Here is a 20679-nt window from a genome sequence, read left to right on the forward strand (position 1 = left end):
AACTTTCGCTACCTAATGAATCGTAATGACCTTTACTCCCTTGCAAACATTGTCCTAACCTGATTCTTCTTAATCAGCAGCTGGACGGTCGGCAGATCTTTGCCATGATCAGTGGAAACGGCCATCGGCATCCTTTCCTTCACCCATAGCTGCAGGACAAGAACAAAAGTAAAAACGGTGAAAAAAAATCCAGGTCGTTCTGTAGGAAAAAATCCCATTTTTGATTGGTCTCTTTTTTTGGGGGGGGGGGACATTCTTACTTATCTTGCAAGGTTATACGCTGCCCTATTTTTCTTTTTAAAAATGCTTCCTTTGAACATGTTCTTTTGTACTGTCAGTTTGACACAGCACGCCGAAATACTCTTAATGGCCCCAGTCCTGGCTAGTAAAACAGGATATAATGACCAGCAATACAAACAATTCTTACTTTCTAATATTAATCCTGAAATAACATATAACACTGCCAGGTTCTGTGTTGTGGCACACAAAATTAAAGAATAATCAAGAACTTGTTTGAGTAGGGAATAGTTTTTTACCCACTGGTCTTTTTTTTTTTATGTCAGCTACCTTCCTATGATTTGTCAGAGACTCTATAATTTTAGATATTAGGTTAGTTTTAACCAATAAGAATGAAGCTTTTTAGCCTATTTTTCTACGCATCGCTCCTGATTTATTTTTGAGTGCTCTGAGTATTTGAATGAAGACTTATTTTCTTTTCTGCTGGTGAATGACTGCAATTATTTGATTTGAAAGATGCTTCCTTTTTGTAAAATCCTTTTTGTGGGAATCGGTCTCCTTCCCCCTTCCTCTTCCAGGTCAACTCACAATTTCATCCTCCAGGTCACGGTTGAACTGGTGCTCCTCTTTGGAGGCCAACAGCTTCTTGCAGCGGTCCCGCAGCGGCGCCCTCAGCTCCGTAAATTTTCCCTCCACCGTCCGCAATTTCCCATCCACTTCCACCGTGTTGGAATCCTCCTGGCTGAGGGCCAAGGCCTGAGCCTTCAGCCCTTCCACCTCTTTCTCCCGCACGTCCATCTGGTTCTCCAGCAACTGGAGGTGAGAAGGAAAGCCAAGGGTCAAGGAGCATTCTCAACCACATCTACAAGCTCACCCACTCACCCACAAGTGCACCATTTTTTTTTTTTTAAAAAAGCACCTCTTTTCTTACGATAGCAATAATTCCACCTGGGGCTCCCCTTAAAGAAGATCTGGAGATTTCAGTTGGTTCGGAATTGCAGCAGCCCAAAGAGTTTTGCACAAGCCTAGAGTTGCATGACTGGCTGCCAATCTGCTCCCAGGTACATTTTAAGCTGATTTCTCAAATATTGACACCATCGTGTCCTTCCTATGATGCCAAATGTCAACTCATTTACCTGCTGTTTCTTGAGCAAAATGTTGACACTGGTCAGGTCCTTGCCATAGTCGTCAGAGTGTAGTTGAGCCTGCAGGCCGCTGAGCCATGCCTCCAGGGCCGAACAGCTCTGGGTGAAGAGCTCAGCCCGGTTGGCATCAAAGAGGCACCGAGCTTTGCTCTGGGTGCTGGATTCCAATTCTTCCCAGAGCTTCTGAAGGTCATCCAGCTTGGCTCTCACCACGGGCTCCAGTTCGGGCTTCTCTGACACCAGCTGCTCCCCTTCCTGCCAAAAAAGGAGAGATGGGAGAAGAGGAATGTCTTCTAAGAATGTACACAAGGAGGTACGTTGCTTACAACCGAGGCGGACATCCCTCGGATACATGGCGCTGAATTCTGGGAATCACTTCCGGGGAAACAAGGGTTAAAAATGAAGCTGGGACTCCAAATGTTTCCTGTAAAATAGGGGAGAAAAAACAGAGTCCCCTGAACAATAGCTTTTGGTACAGCCCGGGGAGATCTCGTTGATTTCAGAATCGGCACATGGGTTTGGGTTTTTTTTTTGCCATTCTAAACAGTGAAATGCAGGTAGTCTTCAACTTATGACCACAATTGGGACCAGAACTTCTAACATTAAGCAATGTGGCCGTTAAGTGAATTTTGCCTGACTTTACAGCCTTGTTGGTCATTAAGTGAGTCACATGGTCATCAGGCAAACCATACAGTTGTTAAGTGAATCTGACTTTCCTTGACAGAAGACCCCTGGAAGGTCACAAATGGCAATCATGTTATTCTGGGCTGCTGCAACTGTCGCAATGCATGCTGGTTGTCAAGAACCCAATTTTGATCATTTGACATAGGGATGCTGCCATGGTCATAAGTGTGAGGACCAACTGTAGGTCACTTTTTTTGAGTGCTGTCCTAACTTCAAAAATGTGTTAAACAAGCTGAGGAATACTGGTATGTTAACTTGGTAGCGTAAACCCTAAAACAGTTTGGAAGAAAAATAGCTCCCAGCTTTGCCAAGAAAATCTCAAACAGCACCTCAAGTCCTGCCCACATGCTGGATAGAACCTAGCCTGTTTCACACCACTGCCTGCTTACTGACACCATCCTCCTGCACAAAATGGCTAATTCTGCAAACTCCTGCCCCAAATCCTGCTTTAAGGGCCAGAGTATCTATCTACGCTCCAAGGTTAGATTAGAGGTGATTGAAGAGAGAGAACACATTCTCTGTCATAATGTGCTCTGAACTTTTCCCTTAGCAAAATTAAAACACCCAAGTGACATTATCACGCAATCCCATCAGGTGGGGAAGAAGGAAGTGCCCCTGAGCATACGCAGCATGCTCTCGTCTCGCTGCGGAAGGAACCTCTGCTGCTTGACATTAGCTGACTGGGCTTTGGAGGTGTGAGGTGGATCTGACAGCTGCCCTATCAGGAAACCGACCATTTGGCATGTGCAGAGTATGTTTTTCGTAGACAAAAGGATGCAATCTCAACAGGACCTAATTTTCCAACGCTGGAAGGAAAGGAAGGGTGAGCTAAAGAAGAAAGACAGCCAAGCCAAGCCAAGAGCAACGGATGTCATCCCTATTTAAGCCCACCTTCTGGATCTTTTCAAGCCAGCCCTTGTTGGAGGCCAACTCCGCCATGAAAGCCTGGTGCTTCTGCCACTTGGTGTGGAGGTTCCGGGCTTCGTCGTAGGACATGTCCTGAGCTGACAGCATCTTCTCATTGATCCACAGGGTGAGCTGGAGGAGAGACAAGAGCGATGGGTTCAAGCATCAACTTAACCTGGGAAAGCCAGAGTCTTGTCAGTGCCACGGTGACTTCAGGTGGCTGCTAAAATGCATGCCTGCAAGTTGATGACTGCTTGTATGCAGGAGCTGGAGTATAGTTTCTATCTTCCTTTCAACCAAAACTTTATGCCAGTGATGGCAAACCTTTTAGAGACCAAGTGCCCCAAAACCGCCCCCCATCCCTGCTCTGCCTCTTATCTTAGCAGTCTTGACACCCGCCCTGCCTGCTCCACCCCGCTGCCCCCTGCCCCACCCACCCACAGGGCCATGCACTGCCTCCATGGCCCACCACAGCAGATCGCCCAGGCAGTCCTGCAGCACCATGGCAGCCACGCCCTCCGCCCACACCCCGCAGCATCATCTGCATGCTATGGGGCATGAGGGCGGAGTCGTGTCCCTGCTGCCCGGCTATGTCCTTGGCTGCGCTGTTCCATGCCGGCTATTCCTGTGGGCGACTCTCCTCCAGAGGGCTGCTGGTGAGGAGGGGGCCACGGGGAGAGGTGGGGCTGGGGCAACAGCACCTGTGCCCACAGAGAGGGCTCCGAGTGCCGCCTCTGGCACCCGTGCCATAGGTTCGCCACCACTGCCTTATGCCCTCTAGCAGCACGTCCCCCATCACCTAATCAATTGCCTCCCAGCTACTCCCAGCCCTGAACCGAGGGACTCACCTCCTGACAATCTTGCAGGAAATGTTGAAGCACTCTATTGTCCCGAAGCCGGGCCAGGAGATCTTGAGCTGCTTCTTGATTTTTCCTGTGTCTGAAAGCAGATAGGATGGAGAAGAAGCAGAGAGGAAGACACGGGGGGGGGGGGCTTGAGTTAATCATATATCGTCCCTCGAGGGTAATCCCAACTGAGCAGCATCGCTTGCAAGATAATGGAGAACGCCTGATTAATATTTGAGGAGATCGATTCTATGCACTTACTTCCTCAACCTTGCTGTCTACTGCGTATTCTGGGGATTGCAGTCCTAACCTTTACAGCAGTTTTTCTCAAGACGCTTTAATTCCCCCACGCTGGCTGGGGAATTCTGGGAGTTGAAGTCCACACATCTTAAAAGTGGCTAAGCTTGAGAAAACAGGGCTTGGACTAGCACAGTGGTTCTCAACCTTTTTAATGCCGCGACCCCCCAACCGGTCGTAAGTCGAGGACTACTCAACTGGTGCAGCACCCTTTGCAGAATGGGACCTTTGGCGGGCTCAGCAGGGCAGAGACAGCCTGGACAATTCCTATTGGCTTTTGAAAGCCAATAGAATTAGACTCTATTCAAGAGAGTCTATTCTATTGGCTTTCAAAAGCCAATATAATAAAAGGGAGGAGCACAGCTAAGGAAAAGGGGGAAAAAAATGGCGGACTGCGTTGTTTGGCGAGCCCCGTGAAATGGTCGTTCGACCCCAGATGGGGTCCCGATCCACAGGTTGAGAACCACTGGACTAGCAAGAAGCAGCAGCAGCAGAGTTTCTGTCACAAGTCCCCAGTTGGGCCCTCATGCCGTGAGCTCCCATGGGTTTTGTGCTTTCCACGAGAACTCAGTGTTACCTACATTATTATCATGTATTTATTTGTATCCCACCTTTATTATTCTTTACCAATAACTCAAGGCATCAGACATACCCAATCCTGTACGTAATGTCTCCGTAACGTCTTGCTATCCAAGTGTACTCAACAATTTCAGAATCCCCCCTCCACACACGTTTTCTGAATAGTTTTTATCCCAGAGCTATAATTGCACTCAATAATGAACTAAAGGGCCACCATCAGTGAACTGTTGGACAGTATTACTTGGTCTGTTGGGTGGATGTTTGGGTGGTTTTAGGGGTGGGTGGGAGTGTGGTTGGGGATTATGTGTGTGGGACGTAAATTTCGTTGTATGTGTATACTGTGTATACACATACAATGACAATAAAGTTTATTTATTTTATTTATTTATGAGGACTTGGACCTTTTAACAAAATCATACAGGCTGGCAAGCTCTAATAGCCCTAAGCAAAAGATATCTTGTTCCATGTAAAATAGGAAAGAACAACAACGTGCAGGGGTTTTAGCGTGGTTTAAACCATCCCTGTCGGCCGATCACATTTTTATCCTTCGCTTCCTCTGAGCAGCTTAGGGCAACGTGGGTGGCTCTCCTTCAAACTTTATCCTGGCAATTATCCTACAGGGTAGATTAGCCTGAATAACTGGCTCACCATTCACTGCTGAGTGGAGATTTGACTGCAGCGTCTTGTGCTTTTTTTTTTAATAGTACTAGGAAATCACATTCTCTTTCCGGGTTACTCTACATGCCCTGGCAAGGGAGCCTGTGGAGGCAACACCACCTCCTTCTCCTACTTGAGTTCCCTGGCCTGGAATTACATTTTTTGCCCACAGCCTTCCTGCTCACCGACTGTCAATAGAATTGACCTTCTCCTGGATCTTATCGGAGTGCAGACTGTCTTCCAGAATGAGTTTCCGCCCAGAGTCAACCAGGCCTTTGATCTTCTCGCCGTTGGCTTCCATGGTGGTCATGAAATCTTCGTGTTTCTTAATGGCAGCCTCGGCAGCCTGGAGAGAGCTGGGCATGCTGGTGTGAGTCAATACATATTCCTGTCAGGGAGAGAGGACAGGAGGAAGAGAGCGAGGGAGGGAGGCAAAAAGAAAAATTATGATTTAGCATAGGATGAGAACACGGCAAAGGAGAAATAAACATACACACGCAATCCACAGAACTCTATACACAATTTTGACGAGGGTACGAAAGGCAGAGAGAAAAGGAAGGAAGGAAGGAAGGAAGGAAGGAAGGAAGGAAGGAAGGAAGGAAGGAAGGAAGGAAGGAAGGAAGGAGAAAGGGAGGGAGGGAAGAAGGAAGGCAGAGAGAAATAGGAGGGAAAAGACGGAGGGAGGGAGGGAGGGAAGGAAGGAAAGAGAAAGAGAAGGAGGGAGGGAGAAAGGCAGAGAGAAATAGAAGGAAGGAAGGAAGGAAGGAAGGAAGGAAGGAAGGAAGGAAGGAAGGAAAGAAAGAAGGAAAGAGAAAGGGAGGGAGGAAGGAAGGAAGGCAGAGAGAAATAGAAGGAGGGAAAAGAGGGAGGGAGGGAAGGAAGGAAGGAAGGAAGGAAGGAAGGAAGGAAGGAAGGAAGGAAGGAAGGAAGGAAGGAAAAGAGAAGGAGGGAGGGAGGGAGGGAAGGAAAAGAGGAAGGGAAATAAAGAAAGAGAAGGGAAGTCACAAGAAAAAAAACCACAACGCAAACGAACAATTGGTCCTGTGAAGTAGCTAAACAAAACTTCAGCCTCTAACTACAAGCCCACCCCCCCGCCCGGTCTCCCCCCCCCCAAACTGCTCTCTGCTTTACCTGGTTGCTGAGCACTCCTTCCACTTGCTTGGTGTCCCTCAGGAAGATCTGGAAGCCGTAAGCCCGCGAAAGCAGCTGGTGCCGGTTCTCCCACATCTGCCCGAGTTCATTCCAGCCCGTATCCAGGGCCTGAAGGCGCTGCTGAAGGAACATGTGCTGGGCGTCGGTGTGGCCTTGCGTCACTTCTTCCCCCATGGTCCGCAAGCGCTGGTAGTCGCCCTTGTAATGGTCCACCTCGTTTCGGATGCTCTCGTGTTGGCTCAGCCGCTGCTCCGCCTCCGGCAGGGTGGCCGGCACGTCCTCCGAGGCAATGGCGGTCTGGGTTCGCAAGAGCCACGCCTGGAAGTCGTCCAGGTCGCGCAGGAAACCCTGAAGCTTGCTGGCCTCTCCCAGGGATTCCTCGCGACGCCGCATGGTTCCTCGCAGCTCGTCCCAAGTCCCGTCGATTTCGGCCAGCCGGCTGGAGATGGCGGCGGCTTGCTCCGGGTGCTGGGCCGCCAAGCGGTCCGCCTCGTCGTGCAAGTCCGTGACTTTGCCCTGGATGGCCTCCAGATCCCGCTCCATGCCGGCCAGCTTGCGCTGCAGAGCCATCACCCCTGCCAGGTCGTTGCCCAGATCTTGGGTCGATTCGATCACCTTGGTTTTCTCCCGCATCCAGGCCTTGGTTTCGTTGCACTCCAAGAAGTAGTTCTGGATGCTGAGGGCCGAGGTCAAAGCCTCCTTCTTTTGGCTTGCCAAGGCCTGGAACTGCTGCCACCTGGAAACAGGAAAGGAGATGAGTCCTAAGGAGACGCCAGAGGGCTGGCTGAGGAATTCTGGGAGTTGAAGTCCACAAGTCTTGGGTGCTCCCCAATCTTTTGAAACTTTACAGGCAGGCTGTGGGCCCTCTCACAAATTGCCAGCCACGATGGACAATTCCTATTGGCTTTGGAAAGCCAATAGAATTAGACTCTATTCAAGAGAGTCTCTTCTATTGGCTTTCAAAAGCCAATAGAATAAAAGGGAGTGGCACAGCTAAGGAAAAGGGGGTAAAAAATGGCGGACTGCGTTGTTTGGCGACCCCCGTGAAATGGTCGTTCGACCCCAAATGGGGTCCCGACCCACAGGTGGAGAACCACTGCTCTAGAGGATGTTTTTTTTCACTTGTATCTTATTTTTATTTTATTTTTTCCTGGGCAGAAGAACAGGCAGTTTCGGCCTCCACTCTCCATTTCTATTTTTTCTGAGAACGCCTCAGGGATCCACAGCCAGCAAATTGGCGCGCGGGGGTAGGTGGGTGGGTGGGTTGGAAATTGCTGAAAGCTGCTGCTCTGCTTTACAGCATGCCAGCTTTCCCCTTAATCTCTTTTAATTAAAACCCTTGAGAAGCTTTAAGGCAGGTGGGGCAAAGCGTTAGAAGCTTTTGGCTTCCTTTGAAGTTCGCAATAGCTGATTTTGCCCCATTCCTCTCCCTGTCTGGTCTCCATCCCTCCTCTTGTACCTCTGGGCCAGGGGTGGCGAACCTATGGCCCGCGTGCCAGAGACGGCACTCAGAGCCCTCTCTGTTGGCCCACGCACCACCGCCGCCTGCAAGTCTATCAGGCTGCCGCCGCTGCCCGGAGCAGGAGCCCCACCCAGCACAAAGGAGGCGAAGCGGCCGACTAGCAAGCTTGAGTAGAGGTGGTAGAGCAGAAGGCACCAACCTTTGTCGATTGGTGGATGGGAAGAAGAGGGGGAAGCATTTTACATGCATGCATGTGCATGGGGGCCGCGAGCACACACGCGCTGCAAATGGGGTAGGGCTAGTGCCTGCATGATCCTCACGAGCCCTGCCCCGTTCTTGCATGGTGCAGCAAGTTGAGACTCTAGAAAGGGTGCAGAGAAGAGCAACAAAGATGATCAGGGGATTGGAGGATAAAACATACACGGAACGGTTGCTGGAATTGGGGATGTCTTGTTTAACGAAGAGAAGGACGAGGGAGGGCATGATAGCAGTGTTCCAATATCTCAGGGGCTGCCATAAAGAAGAGGGAATCAAGCTATTTTCCAAAGCACCTGAAGGCAGGAGAAGAAGCAACGGATGGAAACTAACCAAGGAGAGAAGCAGCCTAGAACTAAGGAGAAACTTCCTGACAGTGAGAACAATTAACCAGTGGAACCACCTGCCTCCAGAAGCGGTGAATGCTCCAACACTGGAAGTTTTTAAGAAGAGACTGGACAGCCATTTGTCCGAAATGGTGTAGGGTTTCCTGCCTGAGCAGGGGGTTGGACTAGATGACCTCCAAGGTCCCTTCCAACTTTACTACTACTACTACTACTACTACTACTACTACTACTTACTATTATTATTATTATTATGGATCATCGCACAGTCAGCCAGATGTTCAGACTGGATTTGGCATTTTGTCTACCTATCGAGTCCTTACCCAGGACCTGGGATAGGCAGATGTGGATGTTTGATGGTATTACAGATATCGTCGCAGGATGGAAGCAGTTCCTATTATTATTATTATTATTATTAGCACCCCGTGGCACAACGGCGGCCATTTTTGCGTCTTGCAGCACAGTGGCCCATTTTTGCACACACACACCCGGTTCTTGTGTGCCAGAGGCGGCACTCAGACGTGCCTCCCTGCCCCTCCCCCCGCCCCTGAGGGCACCGCAATGCTGATGCGGCCCTGGCACTTTGCGATTAAATAAGTGGGTTTTGGGTTGCGGTTGGGGCACTCGGTCTCTGAAAGGTTCGCCATCACTGCTCTGGGCACTTACCGGCTGTTGAGCTGTTCCTGAGTGGCTTGAATGCTCTCCTTGTTCCTGTGATCGGCGCCCAAAAGCTGGCTTGCAATCTCGTTCACGGCCGCGATCCGAGAGGCCAGGTTGTTCATTTCTGGCTCCAGGGTCTCAAACCTGAGTCACCAGGAATCAAAAGAGATGAGAGCTGTGTGAAAAGGAGTCTGCAGCCTTCCAGCCGTCTAGCTCTGCCTCCCAGCAGGAATAAAGCTCTGTCTGTTATTTTCGACCCCCAGGTAGTCCCTCGGATTACAACCGCTCGTTTAGCGACCGCTGGAAGTTGCCACGGCGCTATAGAAAGGGACTTTCTCGTGCTTACAAGCATCGCAGCCTCCCCACACGCGATCAAAATTTGGGCGCTCGGCAACCAGCATGTATTTACGATGGCTGCAGAGTCCTGGGGTCACGCGATCCCCACTCGTGACTTTCCCAGCCAGCTTCCAACAAGCAAAGTCAATGGGGAAAGCTAGATTCACTCAATGACATGTTTCACTTAACAACAGCAGAGAGAAGCTTAACCATAGCGGGGGGGGGAATTAAGTGTGACTCATTTAACAGCCGCTTTGCTTCACAATGGAAAGTCTGCTCCCAAAGTATTCGTAAGTCAGGGACTCCCTGTACAGCTGCCCAACCAAGAACATCGTTTTAGCTTTTCATAATTTAAAAATGGCGGCGACAAATAAGACAGTGGAAATAGCCAACAGCAGGGCGCCTGCTTTCTTGGCTGCAGGGCTAGGACGGAGCAGAATAGAAAATCTGTGAATTAATACTTCCCTAAGGGGTTTGGCACTAATCCCTGGCACGCTGAACAACATGTAAGGAGGGACACTTGGTTCCTGAACTCCCAAATACGATTAGGATCTTGTTCCCATTTTAATTTTCAATTTCTCCACTTGGTTTATGGATTTTTTTTTTTTTTTTAAGCTGGGCCTGTGTTATTCAGAAGCCCAGTGCCAAGCAAGGTAACCATCTATCCACCAATCTTTGTAAACCCAGAATGCTTAGCTTTCTTAGCAGCATTCTGGGGAAAAATAACTGGTGCAGCACCGTTTGCAGAATGGGACTTTGGGCGGGCTCAGCAGGGCAGACACAGCCTGGACAATTCCTATTGGCTTTGGAAAGCCAATAGAATTAGACTCTATTCAAGAGAGTCTATCCTATTGGCTTTCAAAAGCCAATAGAATAAAAGGGAGTAGCACAGCTAAGGAAAAGGGGGAAAAAATGGCGGACTGCATTGTTTGGCGACCCCCGTGAAATGGTCCTTCGACCCCAAATGGGGTCCCGACCCACAGGTTGAGAACCACTGGGTTATACATAAAAATAATGATGATGGGATAAATTAGTAAACAAAAGCAATTAAGTAAATAAAAACAAATCAAAGTCCTCCCACTTCCTGGACATGTGGTAAGGCAAAGGCCTATTGGAGAAAGATACATACGTGGTTAGAAAAAATATTGGGTGAACAAGTGGATTTTAAACCTGAACTTTTTTTTACTAGGTATGATGCCTGAAAAGACTAATAAGCAGAAACTATATTTAATCTTACACATCACTACAGCAGCGAGAATAATTTTTGCACAATACTGGAAGAATGAAGGACTGCCATCAGAGGAAGAAATAATCAGGAAGATATTGGAATGTGCAGAGATGGACAGATTAACTATGAGGTTGAAAGATAAAGAAGATACAGACTACTATCAAATTGGGAACCTATTTTATTCTTGGCTAGAGGAAAGAATGAAGGATTAGGAATTGAACATGTATTAGCATGGCAAACTCCAGACAACTTGTTAATTGGAAAAATTAACATATGTTGATGGAAAAAAAAAACCAATAAAATCTTTTTTAAAAAAACAAAGTCCTCCCACTTCCCCAGATGTCCTCCAAAATTTTATTCTTGCCCCCCCGTCCTCACTTGCAGCCTGCTGCTCCCCCTTGGCTAGCAAAAAAAGGGCCAGGTGCACCTTGGGAAAAGGGGGCACGTACCTTTGCTGCACCACTTCCAGATCCTCCAACCTCTCCGGCACGTCCATCGTTTCGATCCAGTACTCCCTCTCGCTGATCCAAAGGCTGCAAGCGTCGGCCTCGCTGAACATCTTGTAAAGGTTAAGCGCGTCCTGCAGGGCCTGCTTGCGATGCTCGGCCAGATCCACCAGTTCTTCGTAGCGCTGCTCCAGGGCGGGCAAGCGCCCGTCCACTTCCGGGGAATGGGCAAAGTTGGGGGGCAAGCTGCGGGCCTGCTCGTGGAGGGCATCCAGGGCCGGCCGATGGTTGTGAATCTCTTCCTCCACGTCTTTGTGCTTCTTGACCAGGCTCTGGGTGGAGTATTCGTCGTGGCCCATGTCAGAGCTGGAGACCAAGCGGAGAGTGTCCAGCAACCAGGCCTCCATGTCGTTGGCATCAGCCTGGAACTGATAAAGGTTGGAGCCTTGGAGAAGACGCCGCTCCCGCTCGCTTGACAGGGTCTCCAGCTGTTCCCACTGCTCTTCAATTTCCTGAATGCGCTCGGCCACCTCGGTAGCGCCAAAGTGGCCCTCGGCCACCAGCTGGCGGCCCGCGGCAATGCTCTGTTGCAACGGCCCGGCCCGGCCCGTCATCTCGTCGCGGAAAGCGTTGTGCTTGCTGGTAAGGCGCAGCACGCTGGTCAAGTCCTTGCCGAAGTCATCCGAGGAGAGGATCTGGCTCTGTTCGCGGATCCAGGCCTCTTCCTCCCCCATGTCCCAGAAGAACTTCCAGAGGCGGCGCGACTCCTCCAGCTTGGCGCGGCGTTGGGCGGCCAAGGCCACCAGCTCCTGATAGCACCGGTTTAGCGTTGCCACTCGCTCTTGGACCAGGTGGGGATCACAGGGTTTGTATCCTGCAGGGATAGAAAATTGAGGGCTGGGTTCGCATGACACTCTTCGGGGGCTCAAGTAAAAGTCTAAAGTCCCTGCATTCGCACAACGGGCTGAGCCGGTTTTAGTCTGCACAGCGGCAAATGCGTTACCTCGTTAACCAAGTGATCGGCAGATAATCTTGGCTTACAACCACAATTCGTGACCAGAATTTCTGTGGCTAAGCAAGATGGTGTCTAAGCGAGGAGCCCCTGATTTTCCAACCTTTCCTCTCGCAGTTATTACGGGAATCACTGCAGTTGTTAAATGAATTTAGGCGGCGGTTAAGCGAATTCGACCTCTCCGATTGACTTTGGGGATTGGATGCTGGCTGGGAAGGTTGCCGCCAATGGCAGTCACGTGACCCTGGGACGCTGCAGCTACGGGAGATAGATGCTGGCTGCCAAGCAATTGAATTGTAATCACGTGACCGTGGGATGCTGTGACAGTCATAAGTGCGAGGTAGCTCACTTTTTCTCGGTGCCGTTCTGTCTTTGGACTGTCGCTAAATGAATGGTTGTAAGTCAAGGACAATCTACCTTTTATTGATTAATTCATCCATTTTTTACACCTAAATAACTCTGGATGGTTTACAAATAAAAGGTACGAGATTCTATGAATTCAGCCTAGGAGCCCGTTCAGAGACACAAAGAAAGGAGACAATCTAGCTGGGATTACAACTGATTTCCGTGGACAACAGTCTTGGCAGTGAGAAATACAGAGAGCTGAAGTCCTAATGCAGGGAAGTCCAACCTTGACAACGTTAAGACTTGTGGACTTCAAGTCCCAGAATTCCCCAGCCAGCCATGGCTGGCTGGGGAATTCTGGGACTTGAAGTCCACAAGTCTTAACCTTGTGAAGGTTGGACACCCCTGTCTTAATGTATTGTTGGCAGTGAACAGTAAAGCCTGGATTGCAATTACGTATGCCTCTTAATTTTAATATTGTTTGATTAAGGGTTAGCACCTTCTCCCGGAGTAGCAAAACGCTGAGCCGCAGCACAGATGGCTTTTACCCGTTCGGCCTGGGCAGCAATGTCAGCTTCCACCAGAGCGTGGATCTGAAGGAGGTCCTCCACACCATGCAAATGTTTCCCAAAGTCCTGAGATTGGAGGCGAACCTACAAGAAAACACTTCAATAGGTCAGAGAACATCTCTTTATTTTTATTACGTGTCTACGTACATATTTTTCAGGGTAGACGCCAAACAGGTGTCTCTTGTATATTTGGTTTTCCCATTTATACTTCTGGAAACGGGAAAAGACCTCTCTAGCCAAGAGTGGGGTTGCATATAGGGCAGTGGTGGCGAACCTATGGCACGGGTGCCAGAGGCGGCACTCAGAGCCCTCTCTCTGGGCATGCATGCACGCCGTCGCCCCAGTCCTAGGCCTTCTGCTGGCCTTTATAAAACCTTCTCACTTTAGACCTCCACCATGTGCCCAAAAAAAAAAAAAAAAAAAAAGGTTCAATCAATAAATTTCAACTTCTCGCGGGAAAAAAAAAAGATCTCGCAAAGTTGGACTTGATTGATTGAACTTTTTAGTCCCACCTAGCCTGCCATTACCGCCACAGCCACGCCCACCCAATGGGCCACACCCACCCAATGGGCCACACCCACCCGGCACCCAACGATGCATAAGTGGGTTTTGGGTTGCAGTTTGGGCACTCGGTCTGTAAAAGGTTCGCCAAACTTTCTCCACGGAACTGATCCCTGGTGCCCAAAATCTTGGGGATCACTTATTTCAGACAAATGGTTGTCCAGCCCGTTCTTAAAAAAACTCCAGTGTTCGAGCATTCACAACTTCTGGTGGCAGGTTGTTCCGCTGGTTAATTGTTCTCACTGTCAGGAAATTTCTCCTTAGTTCTAGGTTGCTTCTCTCCTTGATTAGTTTCCATCCATCCACTTAAAAATAGTCTTGCTTAACAAACAGAAATGTTGGGCTCAATTGTCATTGTAAGTTGAGGACTATCTATGTTGGTAAACCCCTGAACTGGATTAAATTGGAGCAAACAGATTCCTGTTTGTTTTGGTGGTGTTTGTAATCCAAGTTAAAATGACTGATACGGTTCCTCGAGGACCATTCCTAGACCTTCTTCTTCTTCTCCTCCTCCTCCTCCTCCTCCTCCTCCTCCTCCTCCACCAATCTTCTGGCCCGCTTACCTTCATTTCTTCCAACCAATCCATGAGGTAGGTCAAGTCCTGAAGCATCTTCTGCAGCTCAAAGTGAAGCAAGAGGCGCTCGCGGCGCACGGCCACCAGTTCGCGGAGGTAGTCCCAGAGCCGCACCACGTTATTCTTGCGGGCCAGCACCCGCTTGATGTCATGGTAGCCCTCTGCCTCCAACTCATCAGCCACGGCAGTCACAGCGGTCACACGCTCGTTGTAAGCCACAATGTCTGTCTCGATCGCTTCGTGTTTGCGTACGGCAGCCTCCACTGCTGAAATATCCGAGCCAAAGTTATCCTGCAGGGTTTTTTTGGGGGGGGAGAGGGGGGAGAGAGGCAGAGAATGGCTTATCATCCTTCAGGGAAGGTATTTATTTATTGATATCCTGCCTTTGTTATTTTTAGAAGTAACTCATGGCAGCAAATACTGTATATCCGATACCTTTCTCCTCCTGTTTTCCTCACAAGAACACCCCTGTGAGGTGCATTGGGCTGAGAGGGAGTGATTGGCCCAAGCTTTCATGCCTCAGGTGGGACTAGAACTCATCATCTCCTGGTAATTGGCCCAAAGTCACCCAGCTGGTTTTTGTGCTAAGGCAGGACTAGAACTCACCATCTCCTGGTGATTGGCCCAAAGTCAGACAGCTGCTTTCATGCCTAAAGCGGGACTAGAATTCATAGTCTGTTGGTCATTGGCCCAAATCACTCAGCTGGCTTTCATTCCTAAAACAGGACTAGAACTCACAGTCTCCTAGTTTCTAAGCCAGCAGCTTAACCACTAGACCAAACTGCCTCTCTGTCCCACATCCAACTAACCAAACTGCCTCTCTGTCCCACATCCAACTATCTCAGTGGTTCTCAACCTGTGGGTCGGGACCTCATTTGGGGTCGAATGACCATTTCACGGGGGTCGCCAAACAACGCAGTCCGCCATTTTTTTTTCCTCTTTTCCTTAGCTGTGCTACTCCCTTTTATTCTATTGGCTTTTGAAAGCCAATAGAATAGACTCTCTTGAATAGTGTCTAATTCTATTAGCTTTCAAAAGCCAATAGGAATTGTCCAGGCTGTCTCTGCCCTGCTGAGCCCGCCAAAAGCCCCATTCTGCAAACGGTGCTGCACCAGTTGAGTAGTCCTCGACTTACGGCTGTTTGAGTAGTCCTCGACTTACGACCGGTTGGGGGTCACGGCATTAAACAGGTTGAGAACCACTGAACTAGATCAATAGTCGGATGTGGGATAGCAAGGAGATCAATAAGCAGGACGCTATGTGAGGGATGAATAAGAGCTGGGAAGTATGAAGTGTTTGGTGGGTTTTTATGAAGGAGAGGAAACATTTAATTAAAGTGACACGCCCCGTGCGCCCACAAACAAGGCTATTGTGCTTTGTGGAACTGCTTCATCTTTCTGGCCATCAAATATCAAACAATCCCAAGGCTCAACCAAGGCATTTTGCTGCCTGGGATAAACAACATTATGGCAACCCTCTCTGCTCTCTACGCAGAAACATTTAAGATACACAATGCAATTTCACTTCCGAGTTAAGATCAGAAAGTTAAACAGCTAAACATCTGTAGACACCAGAGGACCGATGACATTTGAGAACAGTTTCCGGGGCTTTCTCAAATTGAAGAAAAATCTATGTTTTTAATTTAAAAGAATGGGTGACATCTTGCGACATTTTCCACTTCCTAGCAGCCTTGTATAAAACAAGGGGAGGAGACACTGCAATCTCCATCCCAGCACTAGAAGTGAAGTCTTGACAGTAAGACGTTCCCAGCTGTCTCGCTCTGGTTAAAAGTTGGCAACAAGGACAGGCAGGTGATGTCTATATCAACCCACCTTGGTGCAAAGTGGAATTCAGAGCCTGTGAAATCTCAGGGAATAATCCAGGGGAGGTTTCAACCTGCCGTTGGGGCCAGGTAGATCTTTCCATTCAGGACTGACCTGAGAGACGAGGCGCTGGTTTTCACTCAGCCAAGTTTCACGCATGGCTGCTTTGCGGTCGAAGCGAGCTGTCAGTTGTTCCAGTTTCTCTTGCCGAATCAGCTCATTGCGCAACGCCAGCTCCCGCTCGTGTTCTGCCTTTTCCAGACGCTCCCAACCCTGCGGACCGTTTGGTGGAGAGAGAAGATAATTTATTTATTGGAAACCTGAAGGGGTGAAGAAAAGGGAAGGTTTCAAAGCGCCAGGATTTCATGTGGCATCTCATAATGGCATCACAGGGACAAAGAACATTTGACATGCTTAGAAGCCCTGTTTTCAAAACCAAGTTAAAACTACAGCCTCCTGTCTTGGCCTTAACTATAACCCAGATTTCAAAGAGTGGATTAATCATTAATCATGATTAGCTGATAGCTTCCACTGGAATCCAGAAGCACTGGCTCTTGATTTTTAAGGTATTCTTGGAACTCTCCCCTATTAGTAATATTTGCCTTGTTTATTTGTTTAACGGGCTGCTATTGTCTTTCCAATGAAAATCAGGGTGGCAGTTTCTGAAAAATACGCAAAGGGATCCATCAGAATGTATTGTGATTTTTCTAAAGACCGGCCTTTTTCTGTATACAAGAGGCAATAAAAGGCAGGATGGGTATCAGAGAGGCTCATACTTTTTATTAAGTCATAAAAGATGGTTTACAACTTCCTAGGACTGGGTTCACTAACCTAACCAAACAAAACCACACCATGCCTGATAGCGCAAAGTGCAAATGCAGCCGGAATCTGATTGGCTGAGTGAGAAATGCAGCCCTCCCACCCCTGAAGGCGGTTGACAGCGTAGGCTCCTTTGCAAATGGACTATCTCACCTTGTTGATGTCAGAAATAAGCCTGCCTTCCCGCGGTGTGTAAACTTTCTGATTGTTAGCTCTCATTTTACTCTGGATGGTGAAGAGCAGAACTTCGAGATTCCCCTTCTCCGTGAATCTAAGCGTGAAATAAAACATTTTAGTTAATAATGGTTAACTAAAAAAAAAAAACCACAGCCAAGGTGCAAGCATGCACATTTCTAAACGCAGGCAGCTGCTTAACACATCTCCTGGCGTGAGATCCTATGGCAGTGGTGGCGAACCTATGGCACAGTGGTTCTCAACCTGTGGGTCTGGACCCCATTTGGGGTCGAACGACCATTTCACGGGGGTCGCCAAACAACGCAGTCCGCCATTTTTTTTCCCCCTTTTCCTTAGCTGTGCTACTCCCTTTTATTCTATTGGCTTTTGAAAGCCAATAGAATAGACTCTCTTGAATAGAGTCTAATTCTGTTGGCTTTCCTAAGCCAATAGGAATTGTCCAGGCTGTCTCTGCCCTGCTGAGCCCGCCAAAAGTCCCATTCTGCAAACGGTGCTGCACCAGTTGAGTAGTCCTTGACTTACGACCGGTTGAGTAGTCCTCGACTTACAACCGGTTGGGGGTCGCAGCAGTAAAAAGGTTGAGAACCACTGCTATGGCACGTGTGCCAGAGGCAGCACTCAAGAGCCTTCTCTGTGGGCACACACGCTATCACCGCAGCCCCACCTCCCCGCTACTCATCAGCACTTCCCCCAGAGGAGAGTCGCCCCCGGGCACGGCTTGCGTGGAGTAGCGCAGCCAAGGACATGGCAGCCGGGCAGCAGCAAAAGACTCCACCCTCATGCCCCATGGCCCTCATGGTGCTGTTGGGCCGCCTGGGCGATCTGCTGCGGCAGGCCGTGGAGGCAGTGCGTGGCCCTGTGGGGGGGTGGGGTGGAGGTGGGAGGGGCAGGGCAGTTTTGGGGCACTCGGTCTCTACAAGGTTTGCCGTCACTGCCCTATGGATTTTAGAAAAATCGTATTTCTGGACAGCCCCCCCATAGGAGCAAGAGCATATCCAACAAACCTGTTGACACTTACTTGGGTGGCTTCTCCACGGTGCGATAGGTATTAAAAGCCTGCAACTGGTTCTGCACCCCACTCAGGCAGTTAGCCAGCTTCCGGTCATTCAAGGTCAAGATGGTCTGCTCAATCCACTGCAGAAGATCGGACGCCAGGATCTCGTACTTCTCTATCAGCTTGTCAGCTTCAATGGCATAGTCCAGTACCTGCCCCCCACCCAAAAAAAAAACAACACCTGAGTTATCCACTTGCTTTGGACAGACCTTGAGAAGACCTTCTTTAGGAGATGTATAAATCAGTGTTTCTCAACCTTGACAATTTTAAGGCATGTGGACTTCAACTCCCAGAAACACTGGTATAGATAGTCCTTGACTTACAACAATTGGGACCAGAACTTCCATGACTAAGCATAGTGGTTGCTGAGAGAGTCACACCTGATCGTTATGACCTTTTTTGGGGGGGGGCATGATTGTTTAGTGAATCACTGCAGTCGTTAAGTGAATCATGCAGACCATTAAGCGGATGCAGCTTCCCCCATTGGCTTTGCTGGTGGGGAAGGTCACAAAGGGTGATTGCATGAGCCTGGCATGCTGCAATCTTTATCAATCCGTGCAGATTGCCAAGCGTGAGGCTGCTGCAACGGTTGTAAGTGGGAGGACCAGCCATAAGTCACTTTTTCCAGTGGCATTGTTAACTTTGGTTGCTAAATGAATGGTTGTGAAGTCAAGTACTACTTGCATACCTAGGCTTTTTTAAAAAAAACAAGTTTTATTTAAATTTTTCAGTTTTTACATCCAGGTAATTAGGAAGCAGCATGGTGATAGGGTAATCAATAGTCCAAGAACAAAATCATTCATATATCTGTCAGGTTACGTCGTTAAAATTCCCTATTTCCCTTAATTATTATGTCATATTCAAATTAATACATTTCTAGCTAAAGCTCAATCGATCAACAGAATTGTCAATAACATTTTACTTATACATATCCAAGCCCTGTTTTTAAGTTTTACTTAATTCCATTTACCATGTTCCAATTTAGCCTTTAACAACCGTAATATTTAGACTTCGAGTAACCCTAATTTCCCGTTTTTTATTACAAAATAATTATCATGTCTAGAATACATATATTATTCCAAAAATTTCATAACCACAATATTTAAATTACCTAGGCTTTAAAGATCCACAATTGGTGGCTTAACCCACCCAAAACTTAACCCACCAGAAACCCACCAAATGATGTCTCTCTTACCGCTCTCATTTGCCCTGGATTTCCTGTTCCCCACCCCTCAATATGGCGCACACATATTCAATTGCTCAGCCTTCCTGGTTGGTACCTTTCCAATCCGCTTCCCTTCCACAGCCAAGGCCTTCATCTTAGAGAAATAGTGGTAGTAGGTGGCCACATAAGTGATGATGGATTTCTCATCAGGTTGGTCTACATTCACGTCTGGTGGGAAGCCAAGGAGAAAAGAGGCGGACAGAAACAAAGATTAATACTTCATTCTTTCCAGTTCCACTCAAGCACCATGTAGAAGGTGGAAGCAACTAGTTCAGTGGTTCTCAACCTGTGGGTCGGGACCCCATTTGGGGTCGAACGACCATTTCACAGGGGTCACCAAACAACGCAGTCCGCCATTTTTTTCCCCCTTTTCCTTAGCTGTGCTACTCCCTTTTATTCTATTGGCTTTTGAAAGCCAATAGAATAGACTCTCTGGAATAGAGTCTAATTCTATTGGCTTTCCTAAGCCAATAGGAATTGTCCAGGCTGTCTCTGCCCTGCAGAGCCTGCCAAAAGTCCCATTCTGCAAACGGTGCTGCACCAGTTGAGTAGTCCTCAACTTACAACCGGTTGGGGGTCGCGGCATTAAAAAGGTTGAGAACGACTGAACTAGTTGCTAAACCTTTCTCATAAGACCAGGATAGACTTTCTAGCTATCTGCATGAAAAAAACTTGCCAAATTTCCTATAGTTTTCTAAAACTGTCGCAGCAGCAGCCCAGAAGCACTGGAACCTGCTCAACAGGTAGAAGGTCTAAGTTTCCATCCTCATTTTTGCCAGGTTGGGCAGGACCAGACTTTGGTGCATGTGGTTGGATCAACCCTCCAAAAGGAGCTGTGAGGGAAGATGAGCATTTTTCAAACTGTGATGCTGAGCAATAGCACACTGTATTGGGTTTTTTCCACTCAGCTGGATCTGCTTCCTCTGCAAAGCTAGCTAAATCAATTCTCTACTGAGCTTGCAAAATTGGCCTAATATTCTCCATTGATCCCTCACAGGTCAATCAAAACAAGACTTGAACAGTGTTCCTCAATCTTGATAACTTGGAGATGTGTGATCTTTCAGTTCCCAGAATTCCTCAGCCGACCAAGCTGGCCAGGAAATTCTGGGAGTTGAAGCCCACATCTTTTCAAATTGGCCAGATTGAGAAACACTGACCTAGAACCTAGAGATACGGAGTTTATACCTTTTCGAAGATCTTGGACTAGAAGTCCTATCATCCCAAGCTGTTGACCCATCTAGCTGAGGCAAGATGGATCTCAAAGGCCA

The 20679-nt window shown here is 48.4% G+C and overlaps 1 protein-coding gene across 5 annotated transcripts in view; it reads right to left on the reverse strand.

Moving 5' to 3' along the window:
- The window catches only part of SPTBN2 (spectrin beta, non-erythrocytic 2), an 81972-nt gene that overhangs the window by 17996 nt on the left and 43297 nt on the right, over window positions 1-20679 (reverse strand). For all 5 annotated transcript variants that reach the window (XM_039366239.1, XM_039366237.1, XM_039366238.1 and 2 more), the window contains 15 exons: window positions 19467-19579; window positions 18151-18338; window positions 17091-17208; window positions 16233-16391; window positions 14284-14586; window positions 13090-13243; window positions 11237-12107; window positions 9230-9367; window positions 6482-7238; window positions 5536-5738; window positions 3821-3911; window positions 2958-3104; window positions 1374-1637; window positions 826-1050; window positions 60-149 (listed from right to left, as the gene is read on the reverse strand). In XM_039366239.1, coding sequence (XP_039222173.1) covers window positions 60-149; window positions 826-1050; window positions 1374-1637; window positions 2958-3104; window positions 3821-3911; window positions 5536-5738; window positions 6482-7238; window positions 9230-9367; window positions 11237-12107; window positions 13090-13243; window positions 14284-14586; window positions 16233-16391; window positions 17091-17208; window positions 18151-18338; window positions 19467-19579 — 3821 coding nt within the window. The remainder of the gene's footprint in view (window positions 1-59; window positions 150-825; window positions 1051-1373; window positions 1638-2957; window positions 3105-3820; window positions 3912-5535; window positions 5739-6481; window positions 7239-9229; window positions 9368-11236; window positions 12108-13089; window positions 13244-14283; window positions 14587-16232; window positions 16392-17090; window positions 17209-18150; window positions 18339-19466; window positions 19580-20679) is intronic.

This window comes from Crotalus tigris, unplaced genomic scaffold, assembly GCF_016545835.1.
Source record: "Crotalus tigris isolate CLP2741 ecotype Arizona unplaced genomic scaffold, ASM1654583v1 scf7180000020245.1906669, whole genome shotgun sequence".
Lineage (NCBI taxonomy): Eukaryota > Metazoa > Chordata > Lepidosauria > Squamata > Viperidae > Crotalus > Crotalus tigris.